This window comes from Tinamus guttatus, unplaced genomic scaffold, assembly GCF_059628265.1.
Source record: "Tinamus guttatus ecotype Peru unplaced genomic scaffold, ASM5962826v1 Tinamus_guttatus_pri_ptg000503l, whole genome shotgun sequence".
NCBI classification, from domain to species: Eukaryota; Metazoa; Chordata; class Aves; order Tinamiformes; family Tinamidae; genus Tinamus; species Tinamus guttatus.
The window spans coordinates 3624255-3649261 of record NW_028289037.1 but is presented as its reverse complement, the minus strand read 5'-3'; the positions used below and the strand labels follow the sequence as shown (position 1 = coordinate 3649261).

At 38.8% G+C, this 25007-nt stretch overlaps 1 protein-coding gene across 1 annotated transcript in view; it reads left to right on the top strand.

Annotated features, from left to right (window-relative positions):
* The window catches only part of THSD7A (thrombospondin type 1 domain containing 7A), a 169434-nt gene that overhangs the window by 60554 nt on the left and 83873 nt on the right, over window positions 1–25007 (top strand). Inside the window, exons 2-7 of the mRNA XM_088533515.1 lie at window positions 579–1413; window positions 12514–12762; window positions 14329–14510; window positions 16341–16409; window positions 20371–20526; window positions 23621–23824. Of these exons, the coding sequence (XP_088389641.1) occupies window positions 579–1413; window positions 12514–12762; window positions 14329–14510; window positions 16341–16409; window positions 20371–20526; window positions 23621–23824 (1695 nt within the window). The remainder of the gene's footprint in view (window positions 1–578; window positions 1414–12513; window positions 12763–14328; window positions 14511–16340; window positions 16410–20370; window positions 20527–23620; window positions 23825–25007) is intronic.

The window sequence follows — 25007 nt, the reverse complement described above, 5'->3', positions numbered from 1 at the left end:
GGTTGTGTGGAGCAAACACTCCTTTAACCTGCTTTTATTTCTTATTGTGGTTATAATAGAAGAAAGACCATGACCTGAAATGACCCCTATTTTTCAGACCATATCACAATGTTGCTCTCATTACTTAACACAATATAGAAGGAAGAGAAAGGGCTAATAGTTGGCACCAGAGCATAAAGAATAGTATAGTAGAAAAAAATAAACCATAGCTAAAACAATCAAAGAAAGGGTTCTTATGCAGGTGAGAGTTAAGATTAGATAAATGTCTTGGAGAGGAGGAGTTTGTAGTCCTGTTCCTGCTAGTCAAAACCATGTGAGGGCTGTGACTTCTTGCTTCTTAAGTGCGATTAATGCCTCTTGATGCTCTTGAGGATAAATATTTAATTTGCCTAGTAGAAAAAATTAAAATGTATCTGTAACCATAAGAATAGGAGACGATTAGTAATGCTAACTCGTTTGTGGAGCATCTCTAAGGCGGCTGGCTTTAGGGGAGTCGCATGTGTGTAGCTGGTCCCATAGGCTTTGCACCACAGTGGAAGAGCAAATGCCAAGGTCAACGTCTCCCTCTTGCTTTCCAGGTCCGTGGGGGCGATGCATGGGAGACGAGTGCGGCCCGGGCGGCATCCAGACGCGAGCGGTGTGGTGTGCCCACGCGGAGGGCTGGACAACGCTGCCCACGAACTGCAAGCAGGCGGAGAGGCCGGACAACCAGCAGCACTGCTTCCGCGTGTGCGACTGGCACAAGGAGCTCTACGACTGGCAGCTGGGCGCCTGGGGCCAGTGCCGCCCCGTGCTGGCCCGGGGCCACGAGGTGCCTGCCGCCGAGTGCCTGCGGGGCGAGGACGGCATCCAGGTGCGGGACGTGACGTGCGTTCAGAAAGCCAACGGCGCGGCGGCCCAGGACGCCATCTGCGAGTACTTCGAGCCGAAGCCGCGGCAGGAGCAGGCGTGCCTCATCCCGTGCCGGCAGGACTGCGTGGTGGCCGAGTTCGCGCCGTGGTCCGAGTGCTCCAAGAGCTGTGGCGGCGGGCTGCAGCACCGCGCGCGCCATGTCGTGGCCCCGCCGCGCTTCGGCGGCTCCGCCTGCCCCAACCTCACCGAGTTCCAGGTGTGCCGCTCCGGGCCCTGCGCCGCTGAGGAGAGCGTGTACAGCCTGAGCGTGGGGCCCTGGAGCGCCTGCTCGCTGCCTCACTCACGGAACGTCAGGCAAGCAAGGAAGCGCGGGAAGAGCAAGGACAAGGAGAAGGACAGAGAAAAGGCTGTGCGGGACCCTGAGGCTCGGGAGTTAATTAAAAAGAAGAGGAACCGAAACAGGCAGAACAGACAGGAGAACAAATACTGGGACATACAAATTGGGTACCAGACCAGGCAGGTTACCTGTACTCACAGAAATGGGAAAACTGCTGCCCTGAGGTAATCACTGTTTATTCATTTGCACGTCCCTATATGTCTCTATTTCAGTAAGGTATGCGTAATTGCACACTGGTGTGACTTTGCACAGGCCCTAATCTCCGTGTAGCACACGCACCATCCCCAATTGGGATGCCCCTCCTTGCGAAGCACGCTGGCTCCGTGTTGGTGACCCACACAGCATGGAAAGGTGTTCTATGGAACCACATGGTCGCCTTAGCCTTTGTCTGGGGGGTTTCCCTCAAAAGCTGAGTGTTATTCATCAAATGTCTCCTCTCTCTACGCAGCTTAGGCAAGTCTTTACTTCACGGCAAGTCTTTACTTCATAGCAAGTCAAGCATGTTTGGAGTAGGTGACACCTCCGTTACTGTTTTTAAGGTTTTGGGCATGAGCAGTAACAGGAGGTCGAGATGGTTTTGGCAAATGATAAGGACAGGAAACAGAAAGAAAGATAGGATATTTTACTCTGGAATTTTTATTTTACCAATTAAAAATTCTATCACAGACCTGTAATTGATTTGACCATACCTGTGAGAAAGACTATATTATAGTTTTTCAAGTATGGTAAACAGGTCTTTTAGATATATTTAAACTCATAAGCTTAAGCAAATAAAAAACTTCATTTCTTCATGCCTGAACATCAGTCTAACTACAGGACTCACCTCCCGAAAGATGGTAAGTCCTGACATTACTTCTAAATGACTTCTTATCTATCATCTGCTTATGTACCAAAGTGAAGCGTGCTTCATTTTCCTAACCTATAGACAGACTGGGGGCAAAACTGAATAAGCAGAAAAAAAAAAAAAGGATGGGGAGCAACTAATTAAGCAGCAGTTCTTTTCAAGCTGAACATGTCAAGCTGTATGCCAAAGGCTAGTGTCATGTTGGGATGTATAAATAGGAGTTGTAGCATAAAGAATCCATATATTCTTCCAGGCTACTCGTCTCTGGTTGTGGGTCAGTGGGGACATGGTGGCTTTGGGCACAAGAGAGTGAACCAGTCAGAGAGGATCCAGCAGGAAACCAGGGGACTGATGAGAGGTCCCTGGCTGCAGGGAAACCTGAAGGAATTGGGTTGTTTAGCTGGCCGGAGGGGTGTCTGGGAGAAGATGTGTCTTGTCTTTGGGTACATAAAAACCTGACATAAGGAAGAACTGTTCTCCATAGACTATGAAGTATAGGGGGAGAGTGAGGGATCTAATTGCATCAGAGTGGAATCAGGTTAGATTGCATGGTGAAGCTCTGGAAAAGACTGCCTAGGAAGTTAGTGGAGCTTCCATCTTTGAGGGCTTGTAAGATCAGTTTGGAAATGCATCTGGTGGGAATGAAAGAGGTACAGTAACCTGTTGTCACAGTAGGGTGACACAAAAGGGCTGGCTGTGAAACCTTCTGGTGGCCTTCTAGCTCTGGTTTTCTGCAATGGTTTAAGGTCTTGACCCCTCCTTGGTTAGTTTTCCCCAGAAGGACTCTCAAAATTATCTTGGACAGGCAGCCCCGAGTTTTGTCTGCAGCACTGTCCCCGAGTGCTGGTACAGGGCGAGGTTTCCTGTGCCCTTTCCTATTCCAGCCTCTCATCATGCAGCCTGCCATGTGCACCACGCCACAAACATCAGGAGCCCTCAAGTAGATGGAACTGATTATTAAACATACCTATAGTAGATGATAACCAGCTAATCTGTTTGAAAATCCCAGCATTACTTTAAAAAGTTAACCACATTTATAAAAAAACGGGGAGGTATTAAAAGAGAAACATAAACGGAGTGAGTGAGGCTCTGATAAATGGTAAATAAAGATAAAAATATATTGGACAGTTAATACCATATTTTCTTGCTGTCTTTACGCTCTTGAATTCTCTCAAATAAGTAAAGCTATCTTAATTTCAATTATCTCAGCATAGTACATCATATATGTACATTTTAGTCTATAGAACAATTGCTCGAGGGAAGAGGATGAAACTCTGTTGTCTGAGGCAATGAAACAATAGATTATACAATGTAGGAGCCATTCTTCACAGGACAGCAAATGATGTAATGGATATTTTCATGTCTAATGAATATAATTTTATGTGGCAAATGCACAAAGGATTTCTAAAATAATAGTATCCCCATAAAGTTCAATACAGAATCTTTTTTTCCAATTGCATTGCTTCTTGTGAAAACAAGAAACAGATTTTATGACTCATGTGAGAAATCCTAGCAATGATATCTTGGCTTTTACAGACCTATCTGTCTGTCATCTGTATATCCATCAGTTTTCTTTATGCTGCACTCTTCATTTTGCAGAAAAATGCCTTATTCTGTGATTGCTCTTCCAGAATATCAAGCAATAAAATTATTTTTTTCTACCCAGGTTGTCAGTGCAGCCTGCTCAAATGATTTTATAATCTCTGTCTTATAGTAACTGTGTTACTAAATAATATAGACAAGCAAGGTGACTGGGAACCTGCCGTGCTCATGTGAAATGCTCTTTAGCTTGAATAGCCCATTTTCTGTGAGTTTTGACTTTGGCAATCAGAAACAATCAGCCCCCTGGTACATGAGTGAAAGAAGAAGAAAAACCCTCAGGCGAGTAATATTTTTGCAGAGGTAGCAAAATTGGCATGGTGTAAAAAGGGTTTGAAATAACAAGTTTCAGAGGGGTGCTCCAGAGAAAATGATTCTGTGAAGCTGTCAGCAAAACTTCAAAAAGTCAAATTCTCTAGATGCATCACAACACTAAGCATGGTAAAGAGAAGTGGAACAAGAAAATCAAACTGTAATTTATGTACTTTATTGCAGAGTGAACAATACATAGTCTCCTGTGAAGGATGAATATTGGATTTTGTATTGCTCATTCTGCAATAATGTACATGTTACATGGTCTATATTTTCTACAAGTTTCCTTTAGATTGACATTTTGGTGCACTGAAAGTATTTTAAATAATAGAAATAAAGCTATAAATTCTTCTGGGGAAGAGAGAGTTCAGTAATTAAAGCAGACCTTAAAATGACTGAGCTGGATAGCTAACAAGACCTGGGCAGCATTACTGGTAGCAGAGAGGCCAATACAGATCCTGTCAATGTTTTCTGGCTTTCTGGTGCAAGTAAAATTTGCCAGAGATTACACACTGAACTGTTGGATCACAACATATAAATGTAGAAAAGCATAATGTTCAAGTACTGATTCGTTTGGAGTTACAAATTTACTTCGTCCAGCTGCACTATTAGAAGTTGAGATGGTTGTGCCTTATGCTAAACCTCTCATTTCATGTAATAATATGTGTTCTGCTTCTGGTAGCTTCTACTTTGCCAAAATTTTATGCAACCATTTGCTGAGATACTTTGTTGAGATCCTGCTCAAATGGACAACAAATCTGAAATTTGGAAATATTTGTGCAGGTTTCTCTTCGGAACTTGAAACAAGCCAGGAGATTCTTACCAAGCTTGTATGTTTGGCATTTGGGAAGAAATTTTGAAATTAACTGACAAAAGTTCCTCTTTAGCTGTTGGTCTGCACACATGGTGACAGGCTAGGGCTGCTAAAAGTCTGTTGACTCAAATGGCTGCAAACAGGATTGTATTTAAAGCACTTCTGCAGTTATAACTAGCTAATAAGAAAACATATACGTTCCAAGAAATTTCTGCACCATTTCTTCTCTCAGTTTCTATTATCTGGGTGCAGATTCTTTACCTTACTTAAGCTGGGACCACAGGGCCCCTGCCTAGCATGAGGGGAAAATAAAAGGAAAGTAAGAAACTGTCCCAAATGACCCTTTGGTTGCCGTCCTTGGCAGCACCTTTGTGCTACAGACCTCTTTGTGAAGCTCGATGTTACTGATGATTCAAGATTTGAAGAAATCACAGTAAAATTTTATTTATAGACAAGTCTTTATTTCATTGATGAGAAACCATGCTGCACAAGAACAATAGTAGAGCTTAGGCAAAGAAAAACACCCAACCAAAATGTAAAAACCTCAGTCAGTTCCTGGGCAACTTGTTTGTCCTTGCTTAGAAATAGCCTTATGGGAGTCTGTTTCCCTCTCTGAGCAAAAGAGATGCAAACATACTGATTTCCTAATATTTTTTCATTGTCCTTTTAGATTTTCCATGAATTTGAAAGTCAGAAGAATCCTGTAGATTTTTAATGTGATTTTTGTGGAGACAGTGGTTTGTGTGGGTATGCATAATATCATTCACTGGGCGTTCCTTTCTCCTCTAAGTACCTGCTTCATCATTTTATTGAGGCTGCTGTTTTGACAGTGGCTTGTCACTATTGCTGTACATTTGACACACCATGCCAAAATCTAGATTTAAGATGGAAAAGAGCACACTGCACTGAATAATTGAAACACTACCAATGAGCCATTTCTTTCTCCATGCCATATTTTAACACTTTGCATCTTCTGAATGCTTGTTTTGTTGTTTAAATCACATTCATGTATTTCTGAGCATACCATCAAAACCGGACATGTTTCTAGAGTCTATTTTTATTTGAATACAGGCATTAGATCTTATTTAGCAAAATGTAATAGCTTGTATAGTGATGATCCAGGCACATGTTCTGACCATTAGTCTGTGTGTGCTGAATTTCTACCCTTCATTTAATGGGAGATTAAGATACTCAGGGGCGAATGGAACAGATCCTGAACTCTTTAAAAAAGATTCTTCTGCACAACACTTCTGTGTATCATCGTCAGAGGCACCCATCTATGAACTGGCTTCAAGATGCCTAAGCAAAAAAATACTGCTGGAAAACCAATCAAGCAATATTTTTAGTTCTTTATATTGGTATCAGGCCTTAGTCTATGAGATACAGTAGCAAGTAGTTGCATAAGTAACAAACTAGATTTTTTTTTAGGGGTTATTTTCTTTTTTCTCTTGTATGATGGCTTAGTGCAGACTTGGAACATAGAGTGCTCCCTTGCTTTATAAAGTCATAGCACAGCACGTGAGCTGAGCATCCTCCAAGCAGGAGCTGCCCTGTGAGGAGCTGCCCTGTGGGGTCTGCCCAGGGAGACCGTTCTCCTTCCTGTGCAGATCTCCTCGAGCAGCATCGCTGGGCACTGCTGCCCTTGGAATAAACGACCAGCCTAGCTCTTTGACCACCTTGGCCAGATGTTGAGGACTGGAATTAGAACACTGACGTTGGCAAAGCATCAACACTTAGTTTTAAGCAAATCTAAGATAATACATAAGCCACAACTAATATTATTTATATATCTATATATTTAACTTCAGGATTGAATATTTTTAGTCACTGAGTTTGTCATCATTGTGTCTTGCTGATACCTCCATGAATCTAACTTTTATTTAGGATGAAAATAATACTAATTAATGCTACAAAGAGGGTAAGAATTGGACAAAATATTCCCACAGGCAAAGGGAGATCCTTCCTCTACAAAAAAATAAAGAAGTTTTAATGTCGTATATGTAGACCATTGCCTAATAGTTTTTAAATTAGTGCAGCTAGTTGTAGTTATAGTATGCACTGGATACATACATGTGAGAGTATCATTGGACTGTGGAACAACCTCTCCTTCAAATCTGCTTTCTTTCTTCCTGGTGACTCATGGTATCTGCAACAGTACCACTGCAGCAGCCACTGTTGCCATTTATCTGGATGCAGTACAACTTTGTGTTGCTTTGGCCATGTTAATTAATGTATTTTTTATTGACATAGTAGTTGTAATCTCTATTTTCTTTCATAGTGTAGAAAGATTGTGGGGGTTGTTTTCAAAATTGTTTTGGGTGTGCATCTTTTGTTGGCAGATTTAATTAAAATTGTGAAAGGATCATGGGAAAGTAGTCTTGTGAGAAGCACTTATCTGGACAGTACTTGAATTGCAAATGAATCAGAGAGTTCTCTTTGTTTCTGTGACTGTAAGAGCCCTTTATACTGTGAGGTACTAAAGGTTTCTCAGAACAATATACAATATGGCCAATAATAAACAGTGCAGCTGTGGGAAAAATGAATCAGGACTGTGTCATAGGGAGGCTCATTACATTTGCCGCTAGGAAAACACAACACACTTTCACTAACTTCTTTAAAAGGACAAGTGTGTACCAGCCGTAAACTGAAACTCTCAAGGATGACTAGACTTTACATATTGTGTTTTATATCTTCACAGTAAATTGTAACTCTGTTGGAATAATTTTGACTCTGGATTGAAGTCAGTTTTCAACTATTCATGCTGTCTAACACATTAAACACAACTACTCATTAAACACAACTACTTCTTTTTTTTTTTTCCTTTTCTTTTTTAATTCTATTTATGAGAAAAGAAACCAGGTTTTCTTTATACTGAACATTTTATTGCTTCATTCTGTTTCAAAATTCAACTGTACCCTTCTCCAGGAGTGGTATAAAATTAATTTGACTGGGTTGTCCTAGAGGTTAATGGATCCAACAGACTTTATGGTCTCTTTGAAGAGAATGCTGCATAGAAAATGTAATAGTTTGTTGTAACACATTGGGATTTTGTGCTCTTGTCTTGGTTCTGCAAGTTAGCTCCAAAATCCCTATTACTTAAACAGAATGTCTTTTATGGTTCCATAGTAATCAGATAAAGATTGAGGAGGAAACTTTTAACCATCAATATTGAGATTTGAATCTGATTCTAAATAACACAAAGCACTCTCTGAACTCAGTATGAATATTGCTGTTTCTCCTCACCATTCCTGGTGACCTCCTCAGTAGAGTGACCATTCAAGGCTGCCTTCAAAAACTTCACGGGTGGTTACCCCACTTTCGAAGACCCTTAGACCAGCCTGTCTGTTCCTGCGGGCTAGTGCTCTCACAGGGCATGGGGATCCAGGCTGGGAGGCTATAGCCAGATTTCCCAGTGGTGTAACTTTTCCAGGACATGACACTAATGTGCAACGTGCTGTATTTTTTTACCCTTTCACTACAAGATGACAGTTACAAGAAGTAAATGCAGTTTGGGGAAGTATTTCTAAAACTGTCTCATTTCTTTAAGCAGCCTATTGCATGTTTAGGAAATCTGAGAAAAGCAAGAGATTCTTTTATTCAAATCCCTGTTCCAATTGCCTTATTTTTTTAAGCATTCTTTGGGAATTGGATGCATCTTCTTTCATGGTTCTGAGTTGTCTCTCAAGGACCTGTTTTTCCATATATACACACACACACACACACACGCACACACACACACATATGTTCCTGGGGGTATGTGTGTGTGTGTGTGTGTATTTTTTATATATATATATACACATATATATATGTATGCATATATATCTCCACTCAGGAATCAAAAATGTATCTTCTGATTCTTTGCCAAAAGCTTCTTCTAGCTTTGGTATGCCCTTCAATCAAGAAGGCAACCTCTCTAAGTCTGCCTCCTTATGTGTGCACGTGTGTGTGTATGTGAGTGCGTAGTTTGGTTTTCAGCTGCTAAACTAACATCGAGTATTGTGTTCTCTGAGCAGTTTTTCGCAGCCCAAAGTCTTCTTTCTGCAGAAAAAAAATATTTATTCAAATGAGCTTCTAGGTCAACAGTTTTTGTCTTGCTGCTGGTGGAAATGGTAGAATGATGCTACGCAGGCCAAGCAGGGCTGGTGCTATGACATCTGTGGGTGATTAAATTATTCTGCTCTGAGGAAGTCTGATGTTTATTGTTTTATCTGCCAAATAATCTTTCTTCCGTATTATTTAGATGAAGCCACTTTAGAAAGAACTGAAGGAGTTTGGATTTCTCATTGGCTTGTTGATTGTACTTTGATCTAAAGCCTTTAGAAACAGCTACCTTTTTCTTGCTAACTTGCTGAACTATCTTTTATACTACTCAGTGTGGAATTATAATACTCAGTCTTGATTTGGACCAAGTCTCCTCCACATCCCTCAAATTATTAATTCATTCATTCCATCTTGAGTCTGTAATATATGATTGCATTATGTTGTTGGGACTGTGTTTGTCTTGGATTACAAACAGAACTTGTGTTCTTTACTAAATGTGAAACAGTTGTCTTTGAGGACAAATTTCTATTTGAGAGCGAATCAGAAAAAAAATCAGAATAACTCTGCCTGCAGAATAGTTCAAGGCCAGGACTTTGACCATTCTTTTCAAAGAGAATTGGTTTACCTCTTGACTAATCTAATTTTATCACATATTTAAAAACTTACTTCCAATAAAGAGACTGCTTTCAAGTACACAGCTTGCTCATTTGTACACAGGAAACACGATGCAGTTTGCTCCAGGCTTATGTCTTAAGTTTCAGTCTCTATTTATATGCCGATAGTCTTAATTATCCCTTAAATTACTTTGCCATCCCCAGAGGGGTTTACTGCCCAAAGCAATATTTATTTTTTATTTATTGCTGTAAGAGCAGACATGAGGCTGCAGGACGTGAGTGAACACACATTCCTGATCACACATCTCCCAAAGAGGCTGAACAGCAATTATACTCTGTAGTTTACCCTATGAACCAGCACTGCCTTTTTCCTTTAATTTGTTCATCTCATTCATGCTTTTGAGATCAAGAATAGTTTGGTTTTTGGCTTTTAGCAACAAGACTCATTCAGGCCCTGTGATATTTTGTTTAGGATCATCTTTTGTCATTCCATTTTATCATCTACTTGTCTTATCATCATCTACCATAAACTTCAATTTTATGAAATTCCTATACTTGCACTTGGTCTTAAATGGCACTCCCTCGATCCATAGCATTAGTTCAGATTGTATAATGCTCTTTCTCCTTTCGAAAGAACTTCTGCTGTTTTCTGTTAATTGTCTTAAACATTTATGATTAAAAGAAAACATAGCCTGCTTGCTTGACCTTCTTTCCATTAAGTAACATTACAGAATTCTGAGGTTTTTCTCTATTTGTATGGAGAAAAATGTGGTGGATATGTAAACTTTATTTTGGGGGTGGAAGGGAGTCACGAAGTCCTCACTCCTTTAAACAATCCCAGCTGTTTACCCCTGAATTTCCTATCTCAGAATTCATCAGGTAATATATAGGTATTCTCTGTGTCTTGATAGTCATTAACTGTCATGTTTTAGCCACTTTGTTGTATAAAGATACTTAGATTTTTATCTTCTAATCTGTTACCTGCCCCCTTGCTTTTTCTGCTTCCAGAGGATTCATTCCACTTTGGGTAACTAAATCTGAGCCATGAATCTTTTGGAAAGTGCAGTGAAATCCACATAAAATGAAGTTTCACTGTAAATTATTGATCAAATATGATCAAATTTAGAGCCTTAGGTACTAAAACACATGGCTATTTTGTGTGACAGAGGGAAATCCCCAGCTTTCACTTAGAAATCAATCTGTGCAGTTGCTCAGATCAAATATTTAAAGGAAGCGTGATCAAACTATTCAGCTAATGTATCACATATGCTGAGCTTTAAAAATAGTACATATGATTTCAGAATTAGCATTTTTCTATAATGTAGTATTCATACTAGTTTAATTATGAATGTCTGTTATATATAGTTCTCGTCTCTGAAGGGTTACGAGAAAGATCTTCTCTAAGTAAGAAAGTTTGAAAATACTTTGCAAATCTTTTGAGGTGTCAAGAATCAGGAAAGAATTAGGAAAAAAAACTTCAAAAATGTCAAGAGATTTCTAGAACGTAAAATGTATTATTCTCAAATCTTCTCTGAAATGGGAGGTGTGTAGATGCAACATAAAATTTAGTGCAGATTAGTTCAGTTTCAGGTAAACATATCACCTGGGACAGGAAAAGCACCAGCTTTCCTGCGGTGCTTGAATGGGCAGAAAGGTTTGTAATCTACTCTGGAAATATCTTTAACTCCAGAGAGGCTGGAGCACTTTCACGATTCATTGTTTAATGAAAGGTTTTTAACTAAGGCCTTTTTAGAGAAATGTATCATACTGAAAGTTTAAAATAAGATGTTTCTTTAGACTCTGCTTCATCCAGTGCTCAAGAGTTACAGGTCTTAAAATCAAGTATGTCATGTAGCTGCTTGCTGCATGAGAGAAAACTTCATACTGAATTTTTGCAACTAATTCTCCAGTTTCTCTAATTCGTTCAAAGAAAACCCAATGTTGCAAGAAGAAACAGTAGCTAATTTACTTGTCCTACACTTCCTTTGCTAATTGTTACCACCTCTGCCATGTCACAAAAATGATAGTTGGTGTGACAGTAAAGAGATTGTTTGTTGATGACTTCCAACAGTATCAGTTACTTGCCAGTCATTCCCTAATATGGCATGACATTAACAACCCTGCAAGAAAAAGAATGGATAATTGACTTTGCCTCTAGTTTCTCCATCCAGTAAAACTTATGTACTGCTTACCACAAATGAAGAATTAAATTGTTTTATATTTCATTCAAATTGGATTCATTTTATATGTATCTGTTTGGGGCAGTGGGTGCCTTAACTCTATGGCTTTTCTTCTGTCAAGGAGCATAAATATATAAGAAGATTGTTAAGATGATAGAATTCTGTTTCAATACTCTTCATAGATACATATGGAAGTAAATAACAATGAACAAGATAAAGTGTTCATTCTAATTATATAAACTGTATCTCTAAGTCCTTTTAATAAAAAATAAAATGAGGATGAAATGAAGGGAACTAGCCCGTGGAATCATATCCTACTGACAAAATAACTGTTCCATTGATTCCCATGGAAGAACATACATCTGGATTTTCAAAGCACTTTACATCTGATCCCCACTTGCAGACTTCAGCATCATGGTATTCAAAATTACAGGGGGACAAAAAGTGGGAAACTTCAGATAACCAGATAGTTCAGATGACACTAACCACTTGATTCTCTTCAAAAATATTTTGTGAGTATCTCTGGAATTGACCTTTCACTTCTTTTTTGTTCCAAGCAGAAGTCATAGAGGATATCTACAAATTAAAAAAAAAAAATCAGTGTTAGTATTTTTTCTTCTTTTGTACTTCTCTTTATGAATTAATTGATTTTGTTGATTATGTCTAACTTTAGCAAATTTGTTTACAGACAGTTTAATCAAAAGTACTTTTGCTAGTTTCCAAATCGAAAGCTTGTAGATTTGAAATTTAACAGCATTACAAATATTTGCTGATATGCTTGGTGCAATGGACAGCACTTGTCTGTAGGAACTCGTGACTGTCTGTGAGCATGTGCTGAAGAATTTAATGTTCTCTTACAGCTTTTGCAAGCAAGACAAGTTGCCAATTACTTTCCAGTCCTGTGTGATCACTAAGGAGTGCCAGGTATCCGAATGGACTGAGTGGACCTCATGCTCCAAAACTTGTTTTGACCTGACAACCCCAAAGGGGAACCGCACAAGGACACGGACCATAAAGCAGCTTCCCGTTGGCAGCGAAAGCGAGTGCCCGGAGTTAGAGGAAACGGAGCAGTGTATTTCGCAAGGAGATGGAGTGGCACCCTGCATTACGTAAGTTGCTTCATTGCAGTTCTCCCAGTGCTAAAAAGAATACTTTAAATTAGGTGTACGGGGCTGTGGTTATTATGTCACCCAAATCGTTACTAAAGTCACTTAGAAATAATAGGTTTGAGTTTTATATCTATTGCATATTCAGGGCTGTTCTTAAAAGGCTGAAATCTGCAAACAGTGGCTACTACCATGAAATCACTTCCTGCTCTAAATATGGGAAAAATAACAATGCATCTATCTTTGTCAGTGTTAAATTTTTAAAAGAGATGTTTGTACAAACATGAACACACACAGGACCATAATAAATCAATGTTCTTAATTTGTCGGTGATCTTTATCCTGCATAACATTTCTTCTGGACTCATTGTTTTCTGAAATACTCTGATTGCAGGCAAAATGCTGAACATGGGAAAGAGCCGATAAGCATCGGTTTAGCAGCCAGACTTTTTTTAGTGAGTCTCCAATTAAGGAAGAGCTAGGCCCCAAATGAAAAATGGGAGAGGCTAAAGCAGCAGTAAATAAATTAACCCCCTTTAAAGTTTAGGAGGAATGACAGGAAGCACTCTGTATACAAGAGATTGCCCTAATCCTTATCAACTAATTGAGATTAATATTAGAGTCCCAACCGTGCTTTTTCTTTATCAGACTGAAAAGAAGGTCTGTGAAAATGTCATTTGATGTTAAGTCATTTTGCATCTGTATGCCTAAATGTAGTACATAATTTTCATTTAAGAGTTGAAATGTCATCTTTCCCCATCTCCAGCCACACTGGGAATCAAATTCACTTGATTTAGCCTTAAGTACTTGTTGGGTAGAGACTGTGACATTTCTTGCATTTTGTAATCCTGTTTGGGCTTTTAACTCAGAGTCACAGATCTGTTTTTGTGTGCATTCCCTGATTAGAAAGCTCACAGCTTCTCATCATTCATCAGTACCCAGCAGGGAGGCTTCAGCACTGCAGACGAGCTGCCTTCATCTTGACAGTGAAAAAAAGAATTTACTGAAATGTTTTCTAAAATAAAAATTAAAAAAATACAATTATTGCTTTGCCTTGATATTTGGGGAAACTTCTGTGCCTCTTGTCAAGGATGAAGTAGAGCTTTTGGGAGTTGGGTTACTTTATTCATTCCTCCTTCTCCTCTTCTAGCTCTTGAGTTTCTCAGTGTGCCATTTGTTTGATATTTTTGTTTTCTTTCATATTAACTGTCTAGCTCTAAAAAAGTGCCAAGAGTCAGTCTCGAAAGTTAGCTTATCTGAAGGGAGACCTATATTTCTTTTGGAAGATTTTCTTCCCTCCAATAAAATATTTATATACACAGTATGTTTCAAGAATTGAACTGGAAAGATGTCCCTAAAAAGTAATGATTTCAAAAGTGGAGCAACAGATGCAATGTTTCTACTTGCACAGAATATCAAACTAAATGCATCTTAATGTGCAAGAAATTGTGGGGCTCCATCCATTAGAAAAAAAGGATAAAAATGACAAGGTGTTTTGATATGCACAACTTTACAATATGTAGCACGACTTGATGATTTCTAAAGGCTCAATTCGCCCGTTTTGACGCAGGTATGGCTGGAGAACCACAGAGTGGACAGACTGCCGCGTTGATCCTTTGCTCAGCCAGCAGGACAAGAGGCGAGGAAATCAGACAGCGCTGTGCGGGGGCGGCCTTCAAACCCGGGAGGTGTACTGCGTGCACGCTAATGAAAACCTCCTCTCCTATTTAAATACCCTCAAGGAAAAAGAAGGTAAATTCCATTCGCTTGCAATTCAGTTAGTATGAAATCAGAACGCTTCAGCGTTCCTGAGCTCCTTGACATCCTTCGTGCTCTGTCACAAGTGCCTTGTTTCATTACAGGTCACTCTCATCTGTGTTTTAAAAAAAAAATCTGGTTGAAATGGAAATATTTACTTACAGGAGCAGAGATTTCACTCTTTATTCTGCAAATATTGGTTCCTATCTTTTTTTTTTTTTCTTAGTACTCTCTGAAAAATATTGTCTTAAATGAAGGATGTCCCTCAGTAAAAAACACCATGGGAATGGGGATCAGAAATCCTAAATTCTCTTCCATAATCTACTGCAGTTATCCTGTATGTCCTTGAGCTAGGTGATGTAATTCTGAGGTTTGACATGCAGGCAAAATATGCAAATGCTGACATGCAAATTCAGTACAGAACCATATAAAAAATGTAATCCTTTTAATTCTCAGGGTTGATGTTTTTCTTTTGTAGATTTGGTCAAGTTTTATCTTAAGTCATTTTGAGAGTTGACTCTTTAACTGAACATGATTTCATGGGTTTGTTTCCCAAACTCAAAATTAGAAAACGTTATTCCTGAAGAACTTTCCTGTAATTACAGTGCTTGTATAGGCTGTACAACTTCTTAAGAAAAGAGAGACGAATAGATTATGTGAAAAAAATCTTCAATTAGTTTGGAAATATAGTTACTAACAACAGAATTTGAGTGTTTTGTTACTTCCACTACTAGAGAATAATGCAGTACCATACATTTAGAAAGAAGAGTGAATTAAGCTAAATACATTTGCTTCATTAAGTGTTGGATATTGTCTTCTATAGCTGAATTATACAATTATTCATGATTAAAAAATCAGAAAAATACAGCCACATACTCCAGGAAAAGGAACATCCTTAAATCAGTTGTGTAATAAGACGTTTAGAACAAAGCTGGCTCTAATGACTAATGAAGGGGTTAAAGGACTCAAAAGTTAGTGGAGAGGTAGAGTTTATGCAGAATAACGGCATTTTGGCGTGACTGCTTGGATCAGGGCACTAGGACTAGTGTGCTCGATGGGCCCCCCATCTGTATTTATTACAGAAGAAGTTTTCAAGCTGTTTCACTTAATGCAAATCAGCTTCAGCCCAAGGGCTCTTAGCAAGCTGCGGCTGTGGAACAAAGTTTAGATGCCCCTGCCTTAGAGTAGAGCAGTAAAATTTCTCAGCTAAGGAAGAAGTAACAATAAAATCAGGGGCAGCTTACTGTTCAGAATGATGATCAGGATTTTGGTAGCCTGTGAAGTCTTGCTGGCTTAGGCTGGTGTGAAATCTGTCCTTATCAGAATGTGACAGGAATATGCAGAGCCCATCAGGAGGTAATCTCTGTAGGCCCCAGAAAGCTGATTAAAATGGAACTAGTCTTTGGATGCATAAACATGAGAACAATTTCTTCAAGAGCTCAAACTAGAGGTGAAGTGGGTTTCAGTTTAAAAAGCTCTCGGGATGTTCCCGTGTTAGGGGGAAGATTTTAAAATGTGCTGCTTCTTCACCCTTCTTGTCTCTCCCCTCCCTCATCAGATTCAGTGCAGTGGAAAAGGAACGTAGCGCGGCTGTGTCCTGGTAGAAGCAATTAAATACATGCCTTTAAAAACAATATGGTATATTGAAACAGGAGTGACTGAGCATGGGATATAAGGGGTGGAACATGCACTGTTTCCTACTGTTCCCACACTGGGAAACACCTCGTTGCAGTGTGGCTTGAGACAGTTACTGCTGTCTCAGGAAGGCTGCTTTGAAGACCTCCATTCTCACATACTCATGGTGGCGTTTCCCTGTTATTTCAGAAAGTCAGTCACAGAGCAAGCCGAAGTCTAGTGCTGCACCTCTGCTATCGATCACTTTTGAAATAACAGGTAGGTAAATTAAGGCCATTGACCTGGCCTTTCATTCAAAAGGGTGCAAAGGAGGCCATGTCCCTTTTGTGGGGACTGTGCTGACTGTATGTGCAATGATAGCTCTAAAACAGCTCACTGAGTTTGAGTGTTCTTATAAAATTAACAATTCTGGAAGAAACAAAAGATCAGTTTGAAAAGTGACAGCCCTGAACACAAGCTGATGGTGCACATTAACCCCCTATCACTGAAGAATAGCTCCCTTTGATCATTATTTAATCAATTTTAGCAAGTGACTAGTTTTGTCTCGCTGGAAATTATTCTGCTGAGTTATTCGCTAATTCTATATGTTTTTGCAGATTTCAAAAATGGAATTATGGTTCCAGCAGGAATTTGAACTTCAAATATTTATTTGTGCCAGAGTTGCTAAAACTCTGTATTGTATTATTTGTATTATTCTTCGTATCGGAAGCTATACATTTCAATGTAAGGAAGAGGAGTGTTGGATATAGTAATTAGACAGCTGAAAATCAAGGTTGACAGATGATTGTCATTCTCCCATTTACTTGCCACTAATTAAAGTAAATAGTTCAAACTCTTTTCACCTATCCATTTGCCTGGTTTAGTCATGAATTTTCACTCACAGTAAACCTAGGAGGAAGACCATGCACTTTTTTTCTAAGTACCTTTAAAATTGTTAGTGTAGCATGAGCATGGGAGGAAAGTCCCTTTGTATGCATAAATTTATTCCACATCTGCAAACACACTCATCCTCCAGCTAAGCACAAAGGTTCTGCTGACATACATAGAGTTAGGTGGTTGCTCGGAAGGCAAGGTCTGGAATTATTTACAGTCTTTTGATGACACCACGATGGTTATAGAAAAGCAGGAGGGGAGAACCTGTAGTCTTTCATTGTTGATCACGTTGTGTTTTGGGTTCAGGTCTTTTGTTTTTTCTTTTTTTTTTTTTTTTTGAGGGAGAACAGTCAGAGAAGTCTCTCTCCATTAGTTGCTGTGAAACTAGAACAAGTGATGACGAGAAAAAGGAAAAAAATGGTCTCTTTGTGCCAACTTGGTCATTACTGGATGCTGCTCAATAAAGAGCAATGCCTCAACATTTGGCATTTCAATGAATAGCAAATGCTTGAGACAGAATGGTGTTTCAGTTATTTTTTAAAATGTAGTCATTTGGGTTATGAATATTCTTTTTTTTTCTTCTCCCCCTTTTTTAGCTCTTTTATGACATTACTTAGTGACCTATTCAAACACTGGAGTGCCCCAAAATGGTTCTGCTTGTCTGTGGCTGTATTCTGAAGATTATTGTTCACTCTTTTTCAGTAATCTAGTAGTAGTTTCAGAGGAAAAAATCTTAGTTTGTTGTTTTTTTCTTTTTTTTGGGAGGTGATGTTTGTTTTTTAAAAAATCACAGTTTGGAGAAGAGATGTTCCAGAAGAGGATAAGAAATAGTTGGCTAAATGGATGATTGGTTGACAGAGAGACTGAATCTCACTTTGTTTTTTAAGTAAGTACCTCAGACATGAAATTCACTCCAAACTGAGTCCAGCGTTTTAGATAGACTGAAGGAGAAAGAATAGATCAAAAGACGTTCAGTTTTCTTTATGTTTTTTGAGCAAAACTTGGTCAAATTCCACCCGGAGATTGTAGTGTCATGCACAGCCTAATCAGCTTTCAGCATCACTGCCAAGGAAATCAAAACAATCCTCATTGCCACCACAGAAAGTATGAAGACATAGATAAGGAAAGGATTTAAACTGTAAATTTCTACATTCAGCATCATCTTCTCTCAAAGCATCTTTGCTAGACAAAAAACCACAAGAATTACACTTGTTGATACTTTTGGGAAGCTGGAAGAAATCCGTTTAAATAATAGGAATGAGATGTTCACAAGATATCCAGGCAAAGTTTTCTTATTTTACTGTTACTTCAAAGAAAGAATCCCAAGTAATCCAGGGTGAAGTAAACCCCAAGTCTTCAATTAGAAAAACAAGACCTAGAACTCCAAATCTCCAAAAAGGTTGAAGTAGCTTTCCTTTCATCTGAGCCAACATCTTTTAAAGACAAACACTATGATAATTCCTGATATTTTGGCATTTCAGGACAGTTACAAAAATCTGCTATTTTAAGCTTCCTGACAAAAGACCTTTGTTATGTTTCTGGGTGCCATCCCATGAACTAGTGGGACAGTAAGTGCTTTGTCCTAATGCATTTTTGAGATCAAGCAAGGTCTTGCAGGTGTGATTGACCTGTAGTTTCTATTGTGTCACTCGGGCAATTTCCTGCCTAAGTAAAGGCTGTAGACTATGGTTAGCAATTACTTACTGTCTTTCTTTTTTATTAGAAACTATCCAATGCAAATTCAATTAGAGGCAAGTTATGTTTATTTAGGTTCATGTTTTATACAAGTTAAGTGTATTATGGATTATCACGTATGCTGTTTGCATGTCCAGCCTCTTGCAAAATTCAATATTCTGACATAAACCTTAGTTTCAACAGAGCATTAACCCATCATTGGAATCATTTTTCCTGTGTTATTTTGTGTTAAGAATTTGGTGACCTGGAGGCAGTAATATTTAATGGCTGATCTGCCATCTTCATGCTTTCATTACACTGAGCAAAACAGTGCAAAACTGACAAAGGAAGGAAAATTTGGAACTTGCATGTGTAGAGTGACGATTTTTCATTCCCTGTTTTCCTAAAAACATATAATCAAGTGCTTTTTTTCTATAGCTAAGAAGACCACCTTAGAAAGTTGGAATAGAAAGAAACATGCATATATATAAATGACAATACTTCAGCAGCCTGAGGTTTACTTTAACATTGTGTCCAGGGTTACATCCTTACTTAATTTAGGTAGCACTCTTCTTCCAAATGTATTCCAAAGTAAGATCTTTTATCACAAGAGATTATTTTTATTGATAACAAAAAATGAATGAGGTAAAGTTGTCACAAAAAAAAAAGTTCTGATGGAGCAGGATGATAGTGCAAGTCTCTCCAGTCAACCAAATAGGAAGAACATAGCAAATTTCTCTGTGTGTTCTAGCAGTTATTTCCTGCTTAGGTTAATATCTTGTAAAGTCCAGTATTATGAAAGAGGATTAAAATCTTGTTTGTAATGAATTTTTGCTCCATTTTCTTTGGAGTTCTTTCACTTAATCTGACATTTTACAGCACTGCCCTATTATTTGTGGAATCTGAAAATTCAAGAGCAAAGAGGCTTGCTGTTTGACGTGGGAGAAGCAGGGTGATTTTGGTCTGTTATGGCCCTTACATGATACTTAAAGAACAGAAGAATCTGCATTCGCAGAAGTCTTTGTTGATTTTTAATAATAGTTGAATGAAAAATTAATTATTTTGTACAAGGCTTAAATTATTTTTAAATACTGTACGTAGGTATGTATGTAAAATAAACTTATTTTGAACTAAAGCTGCTGTTGTACAAATTACTGAGTGTACTGAAGGTCTTTAGAGTATAAGAAAACTAAAATTCTGTCATCATTTAAACCATATTTCCATTGTTAGCTTAAAAATAACCTTTTAAATATTCATTAGCTAGGCATTTGAAGTTTTTTTTTTGCAGTATTTTATAGGAGCAAGAGGATTTATACACCTTTTTGTTACCTTTCTTCAGTGAAGACATAGTAAGACAGCAGGACATTGATTTACACGAAAAGCAATGTGAACAAATGTTGTAGTAACATACTGTATTTATGAAATGAAAGGACTAAGTCCTACAGGGTGCTGCAGTATCTACAGTCTTCCTGAATCCACCTAATCGGATTTGGCTCTGTTCATTCGGAGAGTTAACTGACTTCTGTTTCATTTTTTTCAAGACAGGCATTTTCCCCTCACTTCATCAGATTAAAAGGATGAGATAGCAGCCTTTCTGAATGAGGGGTGGTTGTGTTGACCCAGAGCAGCGGGTCGTGCAAGCCTGAGCAACATGTTGTCCTTGTTTCTGCAGCTTCTCGGCCTGTGGACCGCAAGCTGTGCACAGGACCTCTGCCCAGCACCAGCCAGCTGTGCCACATCCCCTGCCCCATAGAGTGCGAGACCTCGGCGTGGTCAGCCTGGGGACCGTGCACCTATGAAAGCTGTGAGGACACGCAGGCCAAGAAGGGTAGGTAGCAATTTAGAGGTGTTTTTGAATGGTTATTTCATAAACCAAAGTCTCTAGGCACTGCCAGCTGTGCAGTGCTAGTATTTGTACCAAGAAGGATACATCCAAAGCCTCTGAGCATCATGAGAGTATTCAGATAAGAACTAAATTGTTCATTACTTCTTCATCAAAGCTGGCAAAGCATAGTCTATTTACTGAGCTGTGAAGGGCAATTTGGTCAATTAAAGGTCAATTCCAATTTTAAACCTTTCTTTCAAATCAAAAGAGGTCAATTTGTAAGCATCTTCGGATCATGCTTCTGATCCCGTCTCAGAAGAACAGAAGCAACCTCTGAGGTGGATAGCAACCACATCACTTAGAGACTTCCAGTTCAGTGATGCTTTTAGGAATTTACTAGTACACCGTAAACCTGGAATCACTGACTGTTACTAAACAACACTGTTTTACAGATAATATATGTGCTAGTTTCAATTTTCTCATTTTTTGTTCTGCATATTCCTATGCAGAACAGATTGTAACAATCTGACACCAAATTGACAAGGCAAGAATAAAGTGACAAGGACCACATGTAAGAAGTCTGCAGATTTCTGGCCACAAATGAGAAAAATTGGTCTGGTCATTGCTGCAGTGTGATTCTCTGACACTAGTTGAAAATCCTGACGTGGTTCCTTGATTGAAAATGCTCATAGGAAAGAGCAGCCACATATGTCCACTTCAAGGACCAGCTGTAATTATCAAGTTCGTTCAGCCTCTTTTTCCTGGTATACTGGTAGCCACAATTCAGTCTGTACAGCAATACCAGAGGCTTTATGATGCTGTCACAGTGATGTGACTCAACCTTGATCAAGTTTCTTCTAAGTACAGTGCTCGGGTAACATGTTATTTCCATAGCTATCACTGAAAGATTTGCCACATTTTCAGGGGTAATTTGTGTTTGTGAGATCCATTTGGACACCTGCCTAAGGGAAATGTACTGGGATGTACATTATGCAAGTCTTCTAATCCTGTAGACGTATGCAGAGAAAGTTCTTTAATTTTAATTTTTCAGATTCTTACAATAAAGTGTCAGTGTCGGAGCAGAGCTGAAGGAGAGGAAGCCTGCTAAAGGTGCACAGAGGTTCCCTATATAGCAGGAGATAAAGTTTTTCCTTTGATCATAACGGCCAAACTGACTGTTAGGGGAAATACCTGGTAGCTTCATAAGCTTTAATATGCATATAAATGTCATAATACAGTACATTTTGCATGAGATTATTACATCTACCCTTGGTTTATGTATTCTGAGCTGCATTTTGTTCCATGCTTTTGGTGTTTCAGCTGCATTATAATTGTAGCATTATTCTTGAGACTTACTGGTGCTGTGTACTCTGCTGGGCCAGTTAACTAAGTGGGCGTATTCTTTGCCCACATTTGTATGTGAATGTCTATCAGGCCTCCTTCATCCGTGTTTTGGTTTCCTTTAGATGGAAAACACAGCTGGATGAGTAGATATAAAGCTGCACTGTGCTTTTGTCAGATTACTGTTAGGGGATGCAGCAGGAGGAATTTGTCCTTTTGGTGTGCCCTAATATCTGAGACACATATTGGATTCAAACATGAACTGTGGAGGTGCTACCTAGTTGGTTCTGGTGCAGATAAGGATGAAATAGAGATGGTTTGGTGAGATTCAAAAGCTGAAATATGAAAGAAAAATATTTTAGATAAGTTTTACTGCTTCTGTTCAGCTCTGATTTCATGAGCTTTTAATATGCAACCCACCATGATAGGTTTACCAATTTAACCTCTTCAATACTCATGAAACAGACAAGCTGCAGAAAGTGTGAGCTGATGTATATTTCTGTTATAAAATGATATCCAGTACAGGGTATTTCTCAGTATTTCTTTTTATCTGTCTTCATGTAATTTATTCTCTTTATTCCTTATAGTTAGTTTTATAGTCACTATATAGTTATCACCAGCTGTACAGTATTTTCAGTGGCCACATAAAACCAACTTTCTCCTTTCTCTTGCTTTTCTCTGGTTAATCTCCTATGTGGCTACACAGGAGATCCAGGATGTGCCTGGATCTTCCACTTAAAATCACTTTTTGTTTTAACAGAAAGATAACAGTGTTATGTATGATGCCAACCAGAAGTTTTTTAAAAATATGCTCCTTTCTGTCTCTTCCTCTTACACTAACTGGAGGTTTATAGACTACCTCAATTTGGGATAAGGCAAAAGTGCCTGAGAGGAAGCTGAAAAATGGAAAGTTTTTACTTTGTGAACTGTGTGAATACATCGGTTCCTGTCTGACAGTTCCTCGTCTTCTGTTTTCCTTCAGAAGACTTTATAAAACACTTTGCCTGTGCTGTTTGAAATCTCTGTTGTTGTGAATATGATTTGAAACAAAAAAAAATGCCACAAATGGCAGCCTTTTCTTATTCTTCTTTCATGCGCTTTTCGTCTCAACTTTATTCTTTATGTTTTTTGTATTAAAAAAAAAAATCTGTGCTCTGCCTTTCTATTCTGTAAGCACGTTTACACTTTTCAGCCTCTTTCTTCTTTGTGTTTGTGTTTGACCTATTATTTTACATCTACCCTGATTTTCTGATTTTGATAAACCAGATTTGCCTGTCTTTCATTCTTCATCACTTGCAGATTTCAGGTTTTTTTTTCCCTCACCTGCCAGTGTTTTTTTCACATAGTTTTTGTATTTTAGCTTATAATTTCACAGGTATCTGAGAAAAGATACCTGACCAATGGCAACCCAGAAATCTCATCAACGGTTCGTTAGATGAGATGGATGGAACGAGAGCAAAATGCAGCAGTGAGTACCCTTTTCCACAGAGGACATGTGATTTGGACAAACAGGGGACACAGCTTATTGAGTAAATTCGTTATTTCTAAAGCCCTCACTTGAGTTTTACTGTTCTGCTCTGGTTAATGAGTTATTCTAGGTAATTATATGAAAAAGGCAGTGTTGCATTGAGTGTTTGTGTGTGTTTGACTCATCAGAAGCAGAGCTGTCCATTCCGGTGTAGCTAGATAAATATCATTTCACCAAGCATTTTAGGACCGACTCGTTCAACAATTTATGTTTTCACGGACTCTCCAGGTTTTAAGCTGCGGAAGCGGCGCGTCACGAATGAGCCGACCGGAGGGACGGGCAGCTGCCCCCACCTGCTGGAGGCCATCCCGTGCGAGGAGCCCTCGTGCTACGAGTGGCGCGTCGTGGGGCTGGAGCCGTGCCTTCCCGACAACGACAAGGCCTGCGGGCCCGGCACCCAAGTGCCCCTCGTCGTCTGCCTCAACAGCGACGGTAAGTGCTTTTTTCCACCTGCTTTGGAGACTACAGCAGAGAGGTAGTTGCAAAAGGTGAAGTTTTTGTTATTTTCAGGCTTTTCCAATCCTTCAGGCAAAGCCTTGTGGAGTAGAAATAGCTCTGTTAGGGACAGTTAGGTGCGACGGGCCTACTAGTTGCTGTAGCATCACATGCTGTTGGCCCTGCCCTCCATAGGATCTAGGAATCACCTTGATAAGAATAAACAGCTATTTTTTTTTTTTCAGTAGGTCAGACTCATGCCTGCAATGGCTTCACTGAATTTCCTGATGTAATCCCACTAACAAACCTGAGCTGCTAAGTCAAAAAGCAGAAAAAGTGTGAGGAAAGTAAAGCATGCTATGGTTCAGAATAGCTGGAAGAAAAATAATAATGCATTTATTAAAAAGCATAGTTTGATGCATGTTACAAGGTTGGTTTGACAGTTCAGACTGTCTTGTTTGTTCAGAGGTCAAGAACATGACCACCATTATACCATCTTTTATGAAAAATAATAATAATTTAAAAGAGATTTTGCATAATATTGTCATAGCAGCCAATTTTGAAAGCTGCTTTCAAAATACTTTTTTCTGTACAAGAGCCATGAATTATTTTGGGAAAAATATTCCTTCTTCATTGATAGTATAGTCTATTTAGAACACAGCATACATATTAAAATAATTGCACTGACTACAGTGTAGTTGTGGTAAGAGACCTGTAACTCGCTCTGCAGGATTAAGTAAGGGAACACCTCTGGTGCATGTTTGACTTCTGCACAAAATATATTGTAATTGTATTGCTCCAAAGGAGTGAGATTTGCTTTTAGAGACTTTGAACCTTAAGCTGTCATGCTCAAGAATTTGAGTGATAACTGAGTTTGAGGGTTTAGATTTAAAACCTTAGAACTAGAGTGTAAGCTTTATTTTTCTGCAGATACCTAAGAGAATTGGTAACAGTTTTTACAGCTCAGAAAGAGATTACCCTAGAATGCCCATATTGAATGTATTACATTTTATGTCCCTTGTGCAGCAGATATCCATTCACATGGTGCAATCCTTTCTTGTCAGTAATACTGAAAATATTGGATTTTTTTTAATATATATACATTTCAGATGAAAAAATGGCCTTTTCCTTGTAAGTGAAAGTGTTTCCCACTTTTTTTAATATGAAACAGAATCTGTAA